Raw genomic sequence first — 16,734 nt, 5'->3', positions numbered from 1 at the left:
TTAATTGGTCATTGTGAATTGTCCTGTGATTAGGCTAGGACTAAATTGGGGGCGGCATAGCATGAAGGGCTGATTCCATGCTGTATCTCACCAAGCAAACAAATAAATTAATAAATGTGTTCGGGAAAAGTTGAATAACTTGGGACCTTTATTCCCCGGAGCTCAGGAGAAAGAGGGGAAATCTGAAAGAGGACTTTGAGGGTGAAAAAAGGGTGAAAGCATACAGGCTTTTTCTTTTCGGGTTGGATAGGAACTGAACTAGAGGTCAAAGGTTTAGAATGAAGGTGAAATATTTCAGGGGAACCAGAGGGGAAATTTCTTCACTCAGAGGGTGGTGGATTCAATATTATCTGGATGAGGTAGATGGGACTAGGAAGAAGATCATGGTGGCATGGAGAAGTTTGGCCAAAGGGCCTGTTTCTGTACACAATGACACTTATAACGGGGGTTCTCAACCTAGGGTCCACGGATCCCTTGGTTAATGGTAGGGGTGCATGGCATAGAAAAGATGGAAACCCCTGCTCTATAATAACCTTTGAGGCTTAGGCTGGACAGTGAGGGAATAGAAAGGGGAAGTACACCCCACCAGCCAACGCAAGAATACTCACATACAACCAACGATGTTGCCCACTCTGTGCTGATAGGCCCTGCGATGCAAGGAGTTGCGCGTGTGAAACATGTTGTACAGATCGCCAACCTCCTGCAGGGAAAGATGGAAAAGGAGAGGGAGAGGTCATTTCACCCTTATCATTGTGTGTATGTCAGGAAAAGATCCCAACAGTGACCAATTCTGTCACTATGACACTGTGGACACTGAAGAGTATCAACTTACGAATAATTCGCTGATCTCAAGACAGTGACATCGTGGATGCAAGTTAGTTCATCAGAATGATGCTAATACCAATGTTCCATCAATTTACTCGTGCCAGTGTGCTCATCTCCATTTGCTGGTAAACAAATCATGACACCAAGATAAGGGGTGTAGTGGGCAGTGAGGAAGACCATCAGAGCTTGCAGTGGGATCTGGAGCAGCAGGAAAAATGGCAGGTGGAATTTAACGCAGCTAAGTGCAAGGTGTTGCACTTTGGTAGGACCAACCAGGGTAGGCCTTACACAGTGGATGGTAGGGCACTGAGGAGTGTGGTAGAACAAAGGGATCTGGGAATACAGGTCCATAATTTGTTGAAAGAGGCAGTAAAGGTAGATAGGGTCATAAAGTAAGCTTTTAAAACACTGGCCTTCATAAATCAAAGTATTGAATACAGGAGATGGGATGCTATGTTGAAGTTCTACAAGTCACTGGTGAGGCCTAATTTGGAGTATTGTGTGCAGTTGTGGTCACCTACCTACAGGAAAGATGTGAATAAGGTTGAACGAGTACAGAGAAAATTTACAGAAGATTTGATAGAGGTATACAAAATTACAACGGGTATAGACTGGGTAAATTCAAGCAGGTTTATCCCACTGAGGTTGGGTAGGACTACAACTGGAGGTCATGGATTAAGGGAAAAAGCTGAAAAATTTAAGGGCAACATGAGGGAAAATTTCTTCACTCAAGAGGGTGGTGAGAGTGTGGAACAAGATGCCAGCACAAGTGGTATATGCGAGCTCAATTTCAAAGTTTAAGCAAAGTTTGGATAGGTACATGGATAGTAGAGTTATGGAGGGCTATGGTCCCAGTACAGGTCAATGGGAGTAGGCAACTTGAATGGTTTCAACATGGACTAGATGGGCTGAAAGGCCTATTTCTGTGCCGCTCTTTTCTATGACTTTATAAAGCAAGGGCACATGGAGGGGAGAGCTCCTTTACCGAGTTAATTGATATCAGCAGAATGCAGTGTTGTACAGAACCTTCAGCTCATCTCCTACAGGCTGACAAAGGTGCCTCAATTATCTGATCCCACTGGCCATTTGCCTGCACTCGGCCCATATCTCTCTGAACCTTTCCTATCCGAGAACCTAGCGGAGTCTCTTCTAAACTATTAGAGCAGGCTGCTGGAACCAAGGCTCCAGAAAACACACAAGAAACTCATCGCATCCATCACCTTATCTCGGGTGCATATGAGGTTCATTTTGCCAACTTCACAAACTCGAGCAAACTTGAGGAAGCGTTCAAAGTCAAAGTTGTTTCGGATTCCCAGGTGGTGACAGTCCCTTCAGAAACAAGACAAGATACATCAATGCCACCATCCATTATATCAGGGCTAAAGCAGCCACATGTGCTGACGAACATTCGCACTGACTGCTGAGATCACTATATCGGCTCACACCTAAGTGAGGAAAAAAGCTGCGTCTTAAATTTCACTTCCAACCAACAATGGGTTAATTTTATTATAGCCTCCTGTCAGTTCAGGGATGATCCTTTTAAAGGGTAGCACGGTGGAGATGCGTCTCTACCAAAGGAGGTGTAAGATGCTCCTTCCCTCCGCTAGCCTGCGGGTCACCCTTGGCCAAGTTGTAGCACCTGCTTAGTCCCCCTGATCAGGATCACACAAAGCCACGGGAGCAGGTGGGGGGGATGGTCATACGAGCAGCTGGTGTACATCACAAGTCCTGGTTATGTAACCACTGACACCAGGCAGACAATCTCTGAAGAGTATTGATAATGGCTGGGGTCACCCATCTGGTAAAGACACTGCCCAGAAGAAGGCAATGGCAAACCACTTCTGTAGAAAAATTTGCCAAGTACAATCATGATCATGGAAAGACCATGATCACCTACATCATATGACATGGCACACACATTGACCGTTTGCTCCTCTCCATAGATGCTGCCTGAGCTGCTGAGTTTCTCCAGCATTTTGTGTGTGTTGCTCTGGATTTCCAGCATCTGTGGAATCTTTTGTGTTTAGGAATTGCATAAATTGACAGCTTTAAGTTGGAAAAAGCTGTCAATTTATGCAATTCCTAAACACAAAAGGTTCCACAGATGCTGGAAATCCAGAGCAACACACACACAAAGTGCTGGAGGAACTCAGCAGCTCAGGCAGTATCTATGGAGAGGAGCAAACGGTCAATGTTTTGGACCAAGACCCTTCAGCAGGACTGGAAAGGAAGGGGGAAGAAGCTAGAATAAGGTGGTGGGACAAGCTGGCAGGTGATAGGTAAGAACAGATTGGGGGGGGAAGGTGGGTGGGTGGGAGAAGCTGAGAGGTGATAGGTGGAAGCAGTAAAGGGCTGAAGAAGAAGGAATCTGATAGGAGAAGAGAGCAGACCATGGGAGAAAGGGACGGAGGAAGAATGGTCAAAAGCAGGAGAGGAATGGGTACGAAGTGGGAGAGCAAGCTTACAGGAACTTGGCGGGGGGGGTCAGTTTGCAAGTGGGGAGGGAGGATATGGGATCCCATAGAAGAAATCTGAGAGAAAAAAAGTACATGTAGTCACTACAGTAGGGCAGAAATTGGGATGTTCCACTGAACACTTCTGATGTTCGATCTGGAAACTTGAGCTCACAACAAGATGCCAACGTGTGTTCGTAAACAAAATCATACCAAGAACAACCTAATTGGGGTTTATTACGAAAATCACCAGGATACTGCCTGGATTAGAGAGCACGTCTTATGAGGAAAGGTTAAGCGAGTGAGGGTTTTCTCTCTCTAGAGTGTAGGAGGAGATAAGAGGCGTAGATAGAGTGGATAGCCACATTTTTTCCCAAGGTGGAAATGGCTAATATGAAAGGGCATAATTTTGAGGTGATTAGAGGAAATTACAGGGGCTGATGTCAGAGGTATCCCTTCCCTCCTACATAACCCTACATTCTTCTATCACCCATGTGCTTATCTAAGAGTCTCTTAAATGTCCTTAATGTATCTGCCTCTACCACCACTTCCTGCATGAGTTCCACACACTCAGCCCTTTCTGTCTTTAAAATAATGTCGGGCTATGTAGGAGGAAAGGGCCAGATTGATCGTAGAGTGAATTAATTGGTCAGCACAACATCATGGCCAAAGGGCCTGCACTGAGCTCTAGTGTTCTGGGGGGGTTGGGCAAATGGTTCCAACTCCATGAAGTGCAAACAGGGGCTATGCTCTTCTAAGGCCCCTCTTGCCTGGCTAACTGCACCACTTGGAACCACAATCAATTCTGGTATGTTTCATATACTGATAATAAAGTGATTCTGATTCCGAACGTTCACGGGTCGGCCTAGGTCGAGGACGGACAATGGAGCCCATCCTGAGAAAAAAAAAAGAACCCAAGTTCAGGAGAGACACAGGAGCCCACCCAGAGCCAAAAGAGCTGCACCTCAATGAGCAGTTGTGCCTTCAGGAGCAACACAGATCACAAGACCCTGGGTTTGCTGCTCAAATATGAGTGCATCCAGTCAGAAACAGTCGAGCTTGCAAGGATTAGCTTACTGTGACCATTCCAATTTCCAGTTAAGTGTACACTGAGGAAAGACACAGCTGAAGGAACACTCATAGCCGGCTGATGAAGACCAGAGGGAGGCTGACTTACCTGGCCAGGTAATCCCACTTATCGACATCAATCCCAGTTCGTTTGTTGGCAACGATTTCATACAGAAAGCCTTTCTCTTGAGGACGGCCTTTGTATGGCCACTGGGGAGACGAGATGGTAGAGTTAGTGACAGGAGCAGCACACAGGAGAGTGAAGATGGAATCACCACTCAGGCTCTCCCTCTCTCCACAACGCAGATGGAGAGTAACACCAGTGAGCAAACCATACCATGCTGGCCTAGGATGAGATGTAGCACCTTGCCCAACAGAACCCATCACCTTCCACCAGTTCTTCTCCTTCCCTTTAACCATGGTCCACTCTCCTCTCCTATAAGATTCCCCTTCTCCTGCCCTTTACATTTTTCCACATACCACCTCCTAGCTTCTCACTTCATCCCCCTCTCCTACCCACCCAACTTACCCCCCACCTAGTCTCTCCTACCAGCTTCTACTCCTTCCCTTATCCCCCCCCCCCACCCTCTCCTTCTGGCTTCTGCCCCTTTCCTTTCAATCCTGATTAACAGTCTCAGCCCAAAACATCAACTACTTTCTCCCCTGCCTGACCTACTGAGTTCCTCCAGCATTCTGTGTGTGCTGCTCAGCTCCTCTTACCTCCTCAGTACAAAACTCTTCCCCATGGTGCTTGTATCATGGCCAGAGGACTTAGGTTTTAGGTGAGGATGAAGAAGTTTGGATATGACTTGAAGAATTTCTTCACCCAGAGGACTGCTGGAACTTGGAACACACAACCACAACGGGCGGTGGAGGTAGGTACTCTCATCACATTTAAGAAACAGCTATAGACAAGCATCTGAATCAATGAAAGCACAGAAGGCCACGGACGTTCTGGTAAAAGGAATTGAGGATGATGGTTATGTGATGGCCTGTAAGGCACGATGTGCCAAAGAGCCTGGTATTGTATCACAGGTTGACACGATGGCCAGGATGGTGAACCTGTGGCATGCTTCCAAGATGGCATGCACAAAAGTTTTGTTGGCTCTTAGCATGCAGTGATGTCCCTTGATTCTTTAAACCACACCCATAATGTAAAGATATAAAATGATTATTGTTACTGCCCAATGAAGCGGTGAAGGACTCGTCACAACCTGAGAGCAGTGGGATGTTTTCACAGGAAACGTCTCACCCCTGCTTGGCGCCAACTAGAAGGTTGCGAGAACAACTGACATAGGACGAAACGTTTTGAGATCCTCGCAGATCTGGTGTACATATCACTATTTGGATAGTAAATAGTTACAATAACAATACTATATAGGAATGTAATTGTTCCAATTGTCTTGCAAAAAATATAATTATTAATAATTTTTGAACAAATTTTCTAATTCATTTATTTCAATCTAGCTGTTACATTTTTATTAATAGCAAAACAATGAATATAAATAAGCAACAGGGCTCATCTGTTTTCCTTAAAAACGTCCATAGTTACACTGGAAAATAAAGATTTTGCTTCCTGAATACTTTTTGGTGTATTTTATAGATTTCGGGCCACTGATCATGAAAATGGCTATGAAATTTCCTATCACACACCATTTTTGTGAAATTGCCTATATTTGTTATTTCAATTCATAATTCCAGTCAGAATAACTAATGCCAAGATTAAGGAAAACATTTTTGTTGGTCCACAAATCAAACAGGTTACCAATGACAGGCAATCCAAAGAAGTTTTAGTGGGACAGGAGAAAAATCACATGGCAGGCATTCAAGGACATTGTTGAAAATTGTCTTGGCAAACCAAACCACGTGCAGCTGGTTGACAATGTGCTTCAGGCATACAAAACCACGAAGTGGAACATATCACTAAAGACTCATTTTCTGCATTCCCAGTTAGACTGCTTCCCTGCAAATCCTGACGCTGTCAGTGACAAGCACGGTGAAAGATTTCACCAGGGTATTGCGGTCATGGAGTAACAGTATCAGGGCAACTGGATTCCATCAATTCTGGCTGATTGTTGTTGGAAACTTAAGCAAGAAGCCTCAGACTTGGAAGTCAAACAAAGATCATCAAAACATTTTTAGCTAGTTGAACTATTGCAAGATGTCACAGTTATGCATTATATTCAATAAAAAATAATTTTTAGTTTCCCCAAATTCCTACGTGATACAAGTAATCTGAAATTATATTTGTGTTCCGTTTCAAGCAGTCTATTAGAAACAAAAATAATCTAAGAAATCAACAGTTCTGAAAAAATCTGCTGTTTAGTACTACTGATACTAGTGTCTTGGATATCTCTGCTCAAAATTACCATGGCACAGGAGAGAATTTTTTTTTAAAGAAGTTAATCACCAAATATGGGCACACACAATCAAAAATGTCTACTGCCCCTCCTTTCACCGACCTGTAGCCATTCTGCCCCATGTGGTTATTTGATGTCTGACCTCTTTGGGCTGTGCTGTTTGTGACCTTTCTGTCATACAGACCAGCAAAGAAAGATCTGTAGGTCCACAATATGGCCCTCTGTGAGAATATTACTGAGCAGTCCTCTTCATTAAGGCTGTCGGTTACAGGGATTCCCTGAGAACCCCTCGTAAGTGTGAGCACATCTCATCCTGTTCCACAGTACAGACCCTGGTTTCTTTCTCCCTGCTCCTTGGTTCAACATTGGCACTTACCACTGACCCTTTCGGAGGATTACCCTCTCCATGAATCAACGTCGCTGGACCTCGGATCTGTTCCTTTATAAACTCCACATCTTCTGGCAGCACCAGGCCATAGCTCTGCAGTACTCCTTCCAACTTATTGGAGGAGATCAAGTGCTGGAACATAGCTATCGAAGCATCCTCGTGCTGCATGAATAACAAATCAGAGGAGAGAGTGAGTCATCATTCTACACAAATGAATAACAAATAAAATTAACATTTAATTATCCGGGAACAAATGCTTAGGCTACATCCACACTAGACCGGATAAATCCATAACCAAAGCTCTTTCTCTTCGTTTTGACCCCTCGTCCACACTGAAACGGCATTTTCCTCCCCCAAAAACAGAGATTTTCAGAAACACTCTCCAGAGTGAATAAATCTGAAAACGCTTAATATCTGGCATAGTGTGTACGGGGTAACCGGCTATTTTTAAAATCGCTGTCATGACATGCCGGAACAAATGTTGGCAGCAGCGGGGCATTTCATTGTTTTCTTGAACGCAACCTCCAACATCACAATAATATCTGACAAAAGATGTGTAACAGCCATTGTTACAATGTGAGGGTTACAATTGTTACAATGTAACATACATTGTATGGAAGTACAAGATAACACTGATGAAGATGTGTTTTATACATTTAACAAGGTGCTTTATTAATGTATTGCTTGTGCAAACATTCAATAGATGCAATTGTCACCTTTGCCCAGTAACTTGTTTTATTGCACATGTTAAATACAGCAAAATAATACACAAAGACATGGCAAAAATAAAGGCAAACAAATGAGGTAACAGCAAATTTCAATTTTGCCCAGTAACAAGCCTTACTGCATTTAGTTGTAGCTGTCGTCCCTTTCATTGGTGAAGAGACTATGGCTGTAGGAAATGTTTCTGGACAAACGTGCACCAATTCTTTCGTTTGGCAATAATTTCCTTTTAAGTTTTTCCAGTCTGTAACTGGACAAACGCGCACCAAGTATACCGTTCCCTCTTTGCTTGTTTTCTTTGTGTCCTGCGCATGCCCAGTAGGAGGAGATTCGCCCAAATAATATCTGTTTTAATGTGGACAGAGGTATTTTTAAAAACGCCTAGTGTGGACGCCTGTCGTTTTTACACGAAATCAGCATTTTCAAAATTATCCGGTCTAGTGTGGACGTAGCCTTAGTTTACTCCCTGTAGCGAATCTCAGATTGAAAAATCCTCAGATAACCAGCTTTATCTGAAATCCATGGTTCACGCTCAAAGTTTGGCTTTTTCACTTGCTTGGTCTGAGGTATTTGAAGGACTAAGTCAATGCTTTCCTTGTGGAATAGAACTTAACCAGAGGGGAAATGGAAACAGCTGAGAAAGAAATATGGTTTTACACAGCAATGGGAGCAGGAAAACTATGGTCAAAGAGAGGAATTTAAGGAGACATTATCCAACCACAAAGGTACACGGAGGGGCAAATTGTGTTGAGGAAGCAGGGAGTCTTCAGAAAGGCTCAGACATTATAGGAGAATGGGTAAAGAAGTAGCAGATGGAATACAGTGTAGGGAAGCGCATGGAAGAAGGAATAAAGCTGTAGACTGTTTTCTAAATCCTTCAAGAGGACCTCAACTTTGTCTTAGAGTTTGAAGCTTGTGTCCCTCACTGACCCAGACAGCTACATTGGCTGGAGTCAGGGCCTTGTGCTTTGGCTTTTGGTAGGATCACCGATACCAAACAAAGGGTCGAGGTCAGACCACAAAGGGTATAAAGGGTAGTAGTCCACCGATTCTCCAGGTTCTGCGTTTCAGTTCAGTGCTAACAACACTGACTGGTTAAAATAAAAACTGCTACAAACACAGCAATGCTCCTACATCTGTGTGTGGGCAGACAGAGACAGAGGACCTTCACTGCTGCCCCAAACACCAGTGGCGTAACAGGCAGTAAGCATGTACTCACTAAATGGGGAGCAAATTCAGAAATGAGATGTACAAAGGGATTTGCAGGATTCCCTAAAGGTTAACTTGCTAGTTGAGTCAGTGGTAAGGAAAGCAAATACAATGTTAGCATTCATTTCGTGAGGACTAGAATACAAACCAAGGATGTAATCCTGAAGCTATACAAGATACTGTCAGAGAACATCTGGAGCTCTGTAAGCAGCTTTGGCTGCTGTGTTTAAGAAAGGATGTGCTGGCATTAGAGAGCACCCAAAGGAGGTTTACAAGAATGATAGAGTTAATGCACGAGTGTTTGATGGCTCTGGGCTTGTACTTGCTGGAGATAAGGAAGAATGTGGGGTTAAGGATCATTGAAACCTAACAAATAGTGTAAGACCTGTATGGCATGGATATGGGAAAGATATCCCCTTCATAGGTGAGCTAGGATCAGAGGGGACAGCCTCAAAATAGAAGTTTGCGCCTCTAGCTCAGAGATAAGGAGGAATTTCTTTAGCCAGAGGATGGCGAATCTGTGAAATTCATTGCCACAGCCAGCTGAGGAGGCCAAGCCACTGGATACATTTAAAGCAGAAGTTGAAAGGTTCTTGACTAGTAAGGGTGTTAAAGGTTACAGGAAGAAAGCAGGAGAATGGGGTTGAGAAGGAAAATAAATTGGCCATGATGGAATTGCAAAGTAGACTTAGGAGCAGAATTAGGCATTTCAGCTCACCATGTACATCTAATGATCATTAAAACTGAAGCTCACAGATGGAGCCATGGAGATCCCAAGATCATTTCCAGTTCTACATATGGATTCCAAGATGTGGTAGAGGCGCAAGATTTTATTTAAGCCTTCATGATTAACTGAACTTCATAAATGCTTAATTCTATTTTTTCTAAACTAAGTGTCTTCATCAAATACATTCTATTCACACGAGACAGATAGGAAGAAAATTAATTCTTCAACAAATCCAGAAATGGCAAAGAATCATAGTGGCATTCTCTTTACTGGAAATCTACAGCTTCACACCAAAATGAATTTCCTCAAAAACATGTCCCCACTGATGGACCCTGGCACTCAGCCTACTACCCTGGCTCTGCGAACACATGCCCTTACTCAGAGTCTTCGGAGAACATTACCTTCCATTTCAAGCCTTTCCGCGTCTGGGGGATAAATTTTCCATCAAACATGTGTGAAAATGGCCCGTGACCTGTGAAACAAAACATCTGAGTCACAATGGAAAATTTTGTCTAAAATCAGTCTAAAATTGTATCAACAAGAGGTCTTCTCCAAAAGCAGTAAACAGGAATGCCAGTCCAGCTCACTGCCTCAAGAAACGTGACCTGTACCTGTAAAACTGCTCAAAGGGACTGGGTACGTAAGTGTTTGAATAGACAGGGACTGATTAGGGATAGTCAGCATGGCTGTGTGTGTGGTTGGTCATGTCTAACCAATCTTTTTGAGTAGGTTACCAGGAAAGCTGATGAAGGCAAGACAGTGGATGTTGTTGACATGGACTTTAGCAAGGCCTTTGACAAGCTCCTGCATGGGAGGTTGGTCAGAAGGTTTAATCGCTTGGTATTCAGGTTGAAGTAGTAAAACGGATTCAATATTGGCTTTGCGGGAGAAGCCAGAAAGTGATAGTAGATGGTTACCTCCCTGACTGGAGGCCTGTGACTAGTGGTGTGCTGCAGAGATCTGTCTTGAGTCCACTGATGTTTGCCATGTATGTCAACGATCTGGATGATAATGTGGTAAACTGGATCAGCAAATTTTACAGATGACACCAAGATTGTGGGGGTGTGGTGGACGGCAAGGAAGGCTAACAAAACTTGCAGTGGGATCTGGATCAGCTGGAAAACTGGACTGGAAAACGTCAGATGGAATTTAATGCCAAAAGTATGAGGTGTTACACTTGGGAGGTCAAACAAGGGTAGGACTTACACAGCAAGTGGTAGGGCACCAAGAATTGCGATGGAACAGACAGATCTGAATACAGGATCTGGAATCCTTGAAAGTAGCATCACAAGTAGGTAAGATCATAAACAGAGCTTTTGGCACATTAGCTTTCACAAATCAAAATACTAAATACTTATTAAGATGTTATGATGAAGTTGGCGAAGCCTAATTTGGAGCATTGTGCAGTTCTGGTCACCTACTTACAGGAAATATATCAATAAGATTGAAAATGTTCAGAGAAAATTTACAAGGATGTTGCCATGACTTGAGTACCTGGGTTACAGGGAAAGGTTGAATAGTTTAGGACTCTATTCCCAGGAGCATAGGAGAGTGAGGGGAGATTTGATAAGATACCTACAAAATTATGAGAGGCATAGATAGACTGTGTAAAGACAAGCAGGCTTTTTCCACTGAGATTGGGTGAGACTAGAATGAGATGTCATGGGTCAAGGGTAAAAAGTGAAATGTTTAAGGAGAACCTGAGGAAGAAATTCTTCACTCAGAATGTGTTGTGAGTGAGGAACAAGTTGCCAGCGGAAATGGTGCATGTGGGTTCAACAGCAAAATTTAAGAGTAGTTTGGATAAGTACATGGATGGGAGGGGTAAGAGGGTCCATGATCCAGGTGTGTGTCAGGGGGACTGGACAGAATAACAGTTCAGCATGGAAGGGGCTGTTTCTGTGTTGTCATGCTTTAGTCCCATGCTTAATAGGAACACATAGCAGTCCAATTCAACTGCCCTGCTCCTCCTTCCCAAAGGCAATAGTTCCTCCTGCTTCACTGTGGATGCCACCATATTTACCACACCTCACCAAGTGCATAACCTTCACATACAACTGCCTCCAGCCACTGTCATGAGATTTTTGACAGCGAACCCATGCACTCACTTTCAAGACTCTTCAACTCAGATTTTCAATATCTATTACATGAGTTACTACTTTGTTTTTTGTTCATTTTTGTACTTGCACAATTAGCTGTCTTTTATACATTGCCTGTTTGTCCATCTTTGAACTTTGAAGAGGGTCATGCCAATTCTACCTTCTCTGATATACATGCCAATGACTGGGAAACAAAATCAGAAGTTCTCAAAATGCATTCCTTAGGCCATGCCATCAAAGACTAAGCCCTTTGGATAGAAAACTGCCATGCCCCTTTGCTTCGAGGCCATGTGTGAATAACCTACACTTTACAAAAATACAATGAGGCCCCACCAAACCAAACCCTCCATCGCCTGTGTGGTGCCTTGACCTGTGAGGCAGTTCTACCGTGATAGAGCTGCACACGCTCACCTAGATCGTGGCAGAGTCCGGCGATCTGAACACACAGGATGTCCCGATGGTTAATCCGAAGTTCCGGTTGGCGGCCAGACAGGGCTTTCACCAGTTCTCCTGCCAGATGTGCCACACTGCAGGGCAAAGAGACAGTAATAAATAAAAACAATCTTTATTTCATCATCTGCCTTCAAATATTGATTATCCCGAGAAGACCTTAAGACAGGGGTTTCCAACCTTTTTTTTTATGCAATGGCCCCCTACCATTAACCAAGAGGTTTGTGGACCTCAGGTTGAGAATCCCTGTTTTAAGACATAGGATCAGAATAAAGTATTCGGCCCATCAAGTCTGCTCCGCCATTTGATCATGGATGATTTACTTTCCCGCTCAACCCCAATCTCAGCCTTCTCCCCATAACTGTTGACACCCTTCCTAATCAAGAAACTATCAACCTCCGCTTTAAATATACTGAATGACCTGGACTTCACAGCCGCTGGTGGCAATGAATTCCACAGATTCACCACTCTCTGGCAAAAGAAATTCCCCTTCAGCTCTGTTCTAAAACCCACAATTAATCTAAACTAACACAGCTGCCCAGTCACAGACTGCGGAAGTTCATCAACACAAAGTTCTTCACAATGATGGTATCTTAAATACAAGTACTTAGTAACAGGCAAGATGGCGGCGCGACGCAGCATGCAGCGGCCACTTTGGAATGAATATCTGTAATCTGTCATGTAGGATGCCGTGTACAATCCTGATTTGATGGAGACGGACGTGAGAAGCATGGAGGAACATCTGGTGAAACTTTTGAAATGCCTGTTTCGATGCCGCTGCTACTTTGCGATCTGAAATCTCCGGACAGGAAGGCCCCGAATCCTCGGCTTTGCCTGTTGCTTGGCGGCCAGTGCTGGGGTCGAAGCATTCGGCAGAGATGGTGCTCGGTGTCGGAGGGCTGGTCGGAGGCTCGAAGTTTTCAGACGGACTCGGAGTTGGCTGTGGTCGGGGCTCCCAGAGTGCTGTATCAGCAAGCTACGGTGCTGGAGGTTCATGGCAGGAAGAGTTTTTCTTCCTTCTACCGTCTGTGTGAGATGATGGGCTGTCGGGACTTTGAGACTTTCTTTTAAACCATGCCATGGACTGCTCTTTATCAGATTACAGTATTGCTTTGCACTGTTGAAACCATGTGTTATAATTATGTGGTCTTTGTCAGTTAGTCTTTTATCAATTATGGTATTGTCTGCATTGTTGAAACTATAACTATATGTAACTATGTGGTTTTGTGTAGGTCTTGTAGCTTTAGGTTAATCTGTTGGGTTTGTAGCTCCTTTCCGGGGAATGTGCTAAGACGGTAGCGCGATATCGATACGCAGCAGTCTCACTCTGGATTGGGGATTACCAAACGTTATGTGGTTTTTCTTGTGTGGTCTGTTTTGTGCTTTTTCATGATATCATTCCGGAGAACGTTGTCTCATTTTTTAACTGCATTGTATTTGTGGTTTATAAATGACAATAAACTGAATCTGAATCTGAAATCCACCAACAGCAGCCCACTTGCCCAGGTTAGTCTGACAGCAACTAACCCAGGGGTTCTCAACCTGGGGTCCACAGACCCCTCAGTTAATGGTAGGTTAGGAACCCCTGCTCTGACCATCACTTCTACCATGGCCACTGATACCTACAAACAGTGGCATCTCTAAATCACACCCCTTCCCAACTGGGGAAACCTGTCACCAGCCATTCATCATCACAAGGTCTGAATTCTGGAACTTCCTTCCTGGTAGCAGTGTGTCTCTCTTCAATGGAAATAACACAGCAATTTAAGAGCATGGTCAGAGCTACTACTTCAGGGTGATTTAGGGTCAAACATAAATGCTGTGCTTGCCTGCGAAAGGAGGAGGGTTGGAAATGGGCGAGCAACCCCATCCTATAAAAACAGAGGGCTACAGAAACGACAGCAAAGCTCTAAAGGCCTCATCCAATCCAGAGGACTCTGGTGAGCTTCAGTAGGCAGCCAATGTCCCTGTAGGGGTGATGGGACTTCGTAAAATAAGTAACAGTCGCTACAGAACCATCACCCAGTAGAGAGGGTGTGTGCCTCGTTAACTGGTTTGACGTGAATGCCAAACTTAACCAATTAATAAAATTAAGGCAAGCAGAAAAGATATAGAACAGTTCATATTGCAAGAAGCTGACCCAATGTTCCCCAGCTTAGAGGTCCATTGAAAAGGGAAGTTCATAAACAAAGACTCAACATACAGCTGGGTTCAGTGTTGCCTTCTCTGTTTTGATCTCAGTTCTGTGCCCACTCCCCACTTTGCTCCACACAGTCTCGTGGGTCTCAGCCACACTCAGTAATACGTGTCACTGTCTGCCTGTTGGACTATGCACTCTCAGTTAATATTAGGAAGCTCTTTACAAACCACAGTAAGCACAGACTAAGAGCTCCACGGAACACAGACAAAGAATTCACATCATATTTCTCCAGAGTTCAGTTGGAGTGTTTCGCAGATGGTAGAGTGGTTGGTAAGGAGTAGTGGGTGGAGGGAGCAGTGAAATTGCCTTGGTGTTTCCTGGCTCTCAGCAACAACAGGACACTGATCTGTGACTTGGTTACAATGCTCACACAGCCCAGAGACCCATCGCATTCCTAACAAGCGTGGGGTCTGTCTATTGTCGGGAGATGGAGCTTACCTTGCAAGAAGACCCACAGTTGACAACTCCTCAACTGATCAGGCTAACTTACTGGATTGCTCTCCCAGTCCTTACCCAATGAAGAGCTTGAATCTCCCCGAGTCTTTACCTGATGGAGTGCTTAAATCTCCTCAAGTCCTTACCCAATGGGGTGTTGGAATCTCCCTGAGTCCTTACCCGATGGAGTGCTCGAATCTGTTGTGGGAGGCCCCGGGATACACAAAGTACGTCGCCCCGAGCTGCTTAATGAAGCGGAGACGCTGGAACTGCGGCGTGTCTATGATGCGGACGAGCAGTGGGTGCATCTCAATGTGGCCGTGGATCGGGTCATTGAACACCTGCGGGGGAATTGAAAGGTCTCTGCTCACATCACAAGGCACCACCACAAGTACGGTTGCAAACTGCGTAAATCAAATATGGTAGACGCTGCAAGTCTGAGATGGGATGGGAAACAATGAAATCTCCAAGCAGCCCAGCTACTGCAAGATTATTGGAATTCATTTTCCCTCACAAGAACCTGGCAGATCAGTCATTGTTGACAAAAAGGACTGCAGATGTTGGAATCTGGAGCAAAAAACAAACAGCTGGAGGAACTCAGCAGGCCAGGCAGCATCTGCTGAGGCAAAACTGATTGGCTGATGACTCAGGCCGAGACTGTGCTTCAGGACAGACTGAACAAAGACAGACATTCAATGTTTTAGGAACAGTTTCTTCCCCTCTGTGCAGATTCTTGAACGGTTTGTGAACCCATGAATATTACCTCAGTATTTTTGCTCTGATTATTTTTTGTCAAATTTCTTATCATACCTTACAGTAATTTTTTTTTTAACATATTGCACTGTACTGTTGCCACAAAAACACTGACCTCTATCAGATTTCAACCCACGGCAAACACTTAACACTCCTGCGACTGAACGTGAGTGATAGTCTACAGAAACCTGGTGAGTGAGCTCTTATCCCCCACCACCAATGTACCCTCTAATTTGTAATGCCCAGGGTGCACAAAAAACTTGCGCTGTGCAATTTTTTTTTGCTCAGTGACAATAATATGTGCACAGTGAATAATTCCTTCAATAAAAAACTGTAAATAAGTCATTTCTAAAAATCTGCAAATAAATCATTGCAAACTCCATTGCAATACTGTCCACATCAGATACCAGAAAAGAAAATGTGATTGTGTATGATTGTGAAATATACTTGACATGCCAATGAGGTAGAGGGTGACAGTCTGTCACGTGCAGTTTAAATTCCTTTGTGCACTAGTAGCAAAAGATGCGTGAGCATGCACACGTGTACACCTTAGAGGGAACATTGCCTACCAGAGCTGTTACCTTACCTTCGCGTCAATAGGGCTCTTCCAGAGGACATCGATAGAATTGATAAGTTTTATTCGATCTCCCAGGGTGCTAGACGGAAATTAGAAGAGCAACCGCATCAGTCATCTCCCTAGCAACAAGGGGACAGTGATACACAACAAAGTACATCCACACAACATCCAACACAACTTGAACTCCCACACGGAGGGCACTTTATCGGGTACGACCTGTGCCTAATAAAAGTGGCCAGAGTGTATGTTCATGGCTTTCTGCTGCTGTAAGGTTTGACGTGTTATACATTCAGAATGCTCTTCTGCATGCCACTGTTGTAGCATGTAGTTATTTGAGTTACTGTCACCTTCCTGTCCAGTCTGAACCAATCTGACCATTCTCCACTGACCTCTCTCAACAACAAGACACTGACCTCCAGACTACCACTCACTGCATGTCTTTTTTTGTTTTTCACACCATTCTCTGT

The 16,734-nt window shown here is 44.1% G+C and overlaps 1 protein-coding gene across 1 annotated transcript in view; it reads right to left on the bottom strand.

Annotated features, from left to right (window-relative positions):
* The window catches only part of LOC140736212 (deoxynucleoside triphosphate triphosphohydrolase SAMHD1-like), a 55,947-nt gene that overhangs the window by 24,982 nt on the left and 14,231 nt on the right, over positions 1 to 16,734 (bottom strand). Inside the window, exons 3-10 of the mRNA XM_073062123.1 lie at positions 16,277 to 16,346; positions 15,118 to 15,278; positions 12,264 to 12,379; positions 10,155 to 10,225; positions 7,083 to 7,256; positions 4,456 to 4,556; positions 2,046 to 2,154; positions 609 to 700 (exon numbers count right to left, since the gene is read on the bottom strand). Coding sequence (XP_072918224.1) covers positions 609 to 700; positions 2,046 to 2,154; positions 4,456 to 4,556; positions 7,083 to 7,256; positions 10,155 to 10,225; positions 12,264 to 12,379; positions 15,118 to 15,278; positions 16,277 to 16,346 — 894 coding nt within the window. The remainder of the gene's footprint in view (positions 1 to 608; positions 701 to 2,045; positions 2,155 to 4,455; positions 4,557 to 7,082; positions 7,257 to 10,154; positions 10,226 to 12,263; positions 12,380 to 15,117; positions 15,279 to 16,276; positions 16,347 to 16,734) is intronic.

The sequence above is a fragment of the Hemitrygon akajei genome, chromosome 11 (assembly GCF_048418815.1).
Source record: "Hemitrygon akajei chromosome 11, sHemAka1.3, whole genome shotgun sequence".
NCBI lineage: Eukaryota > Metazoa > Chordata > Chondrichthyes > Myliobatiformes > Dasyatidae > Hemitrygon > Hemitrygon akajei.
Note: the sequence above shows the minus strand (reverse complement) of the source record. Positions and strands in the feature narration are given on the sequence as shown.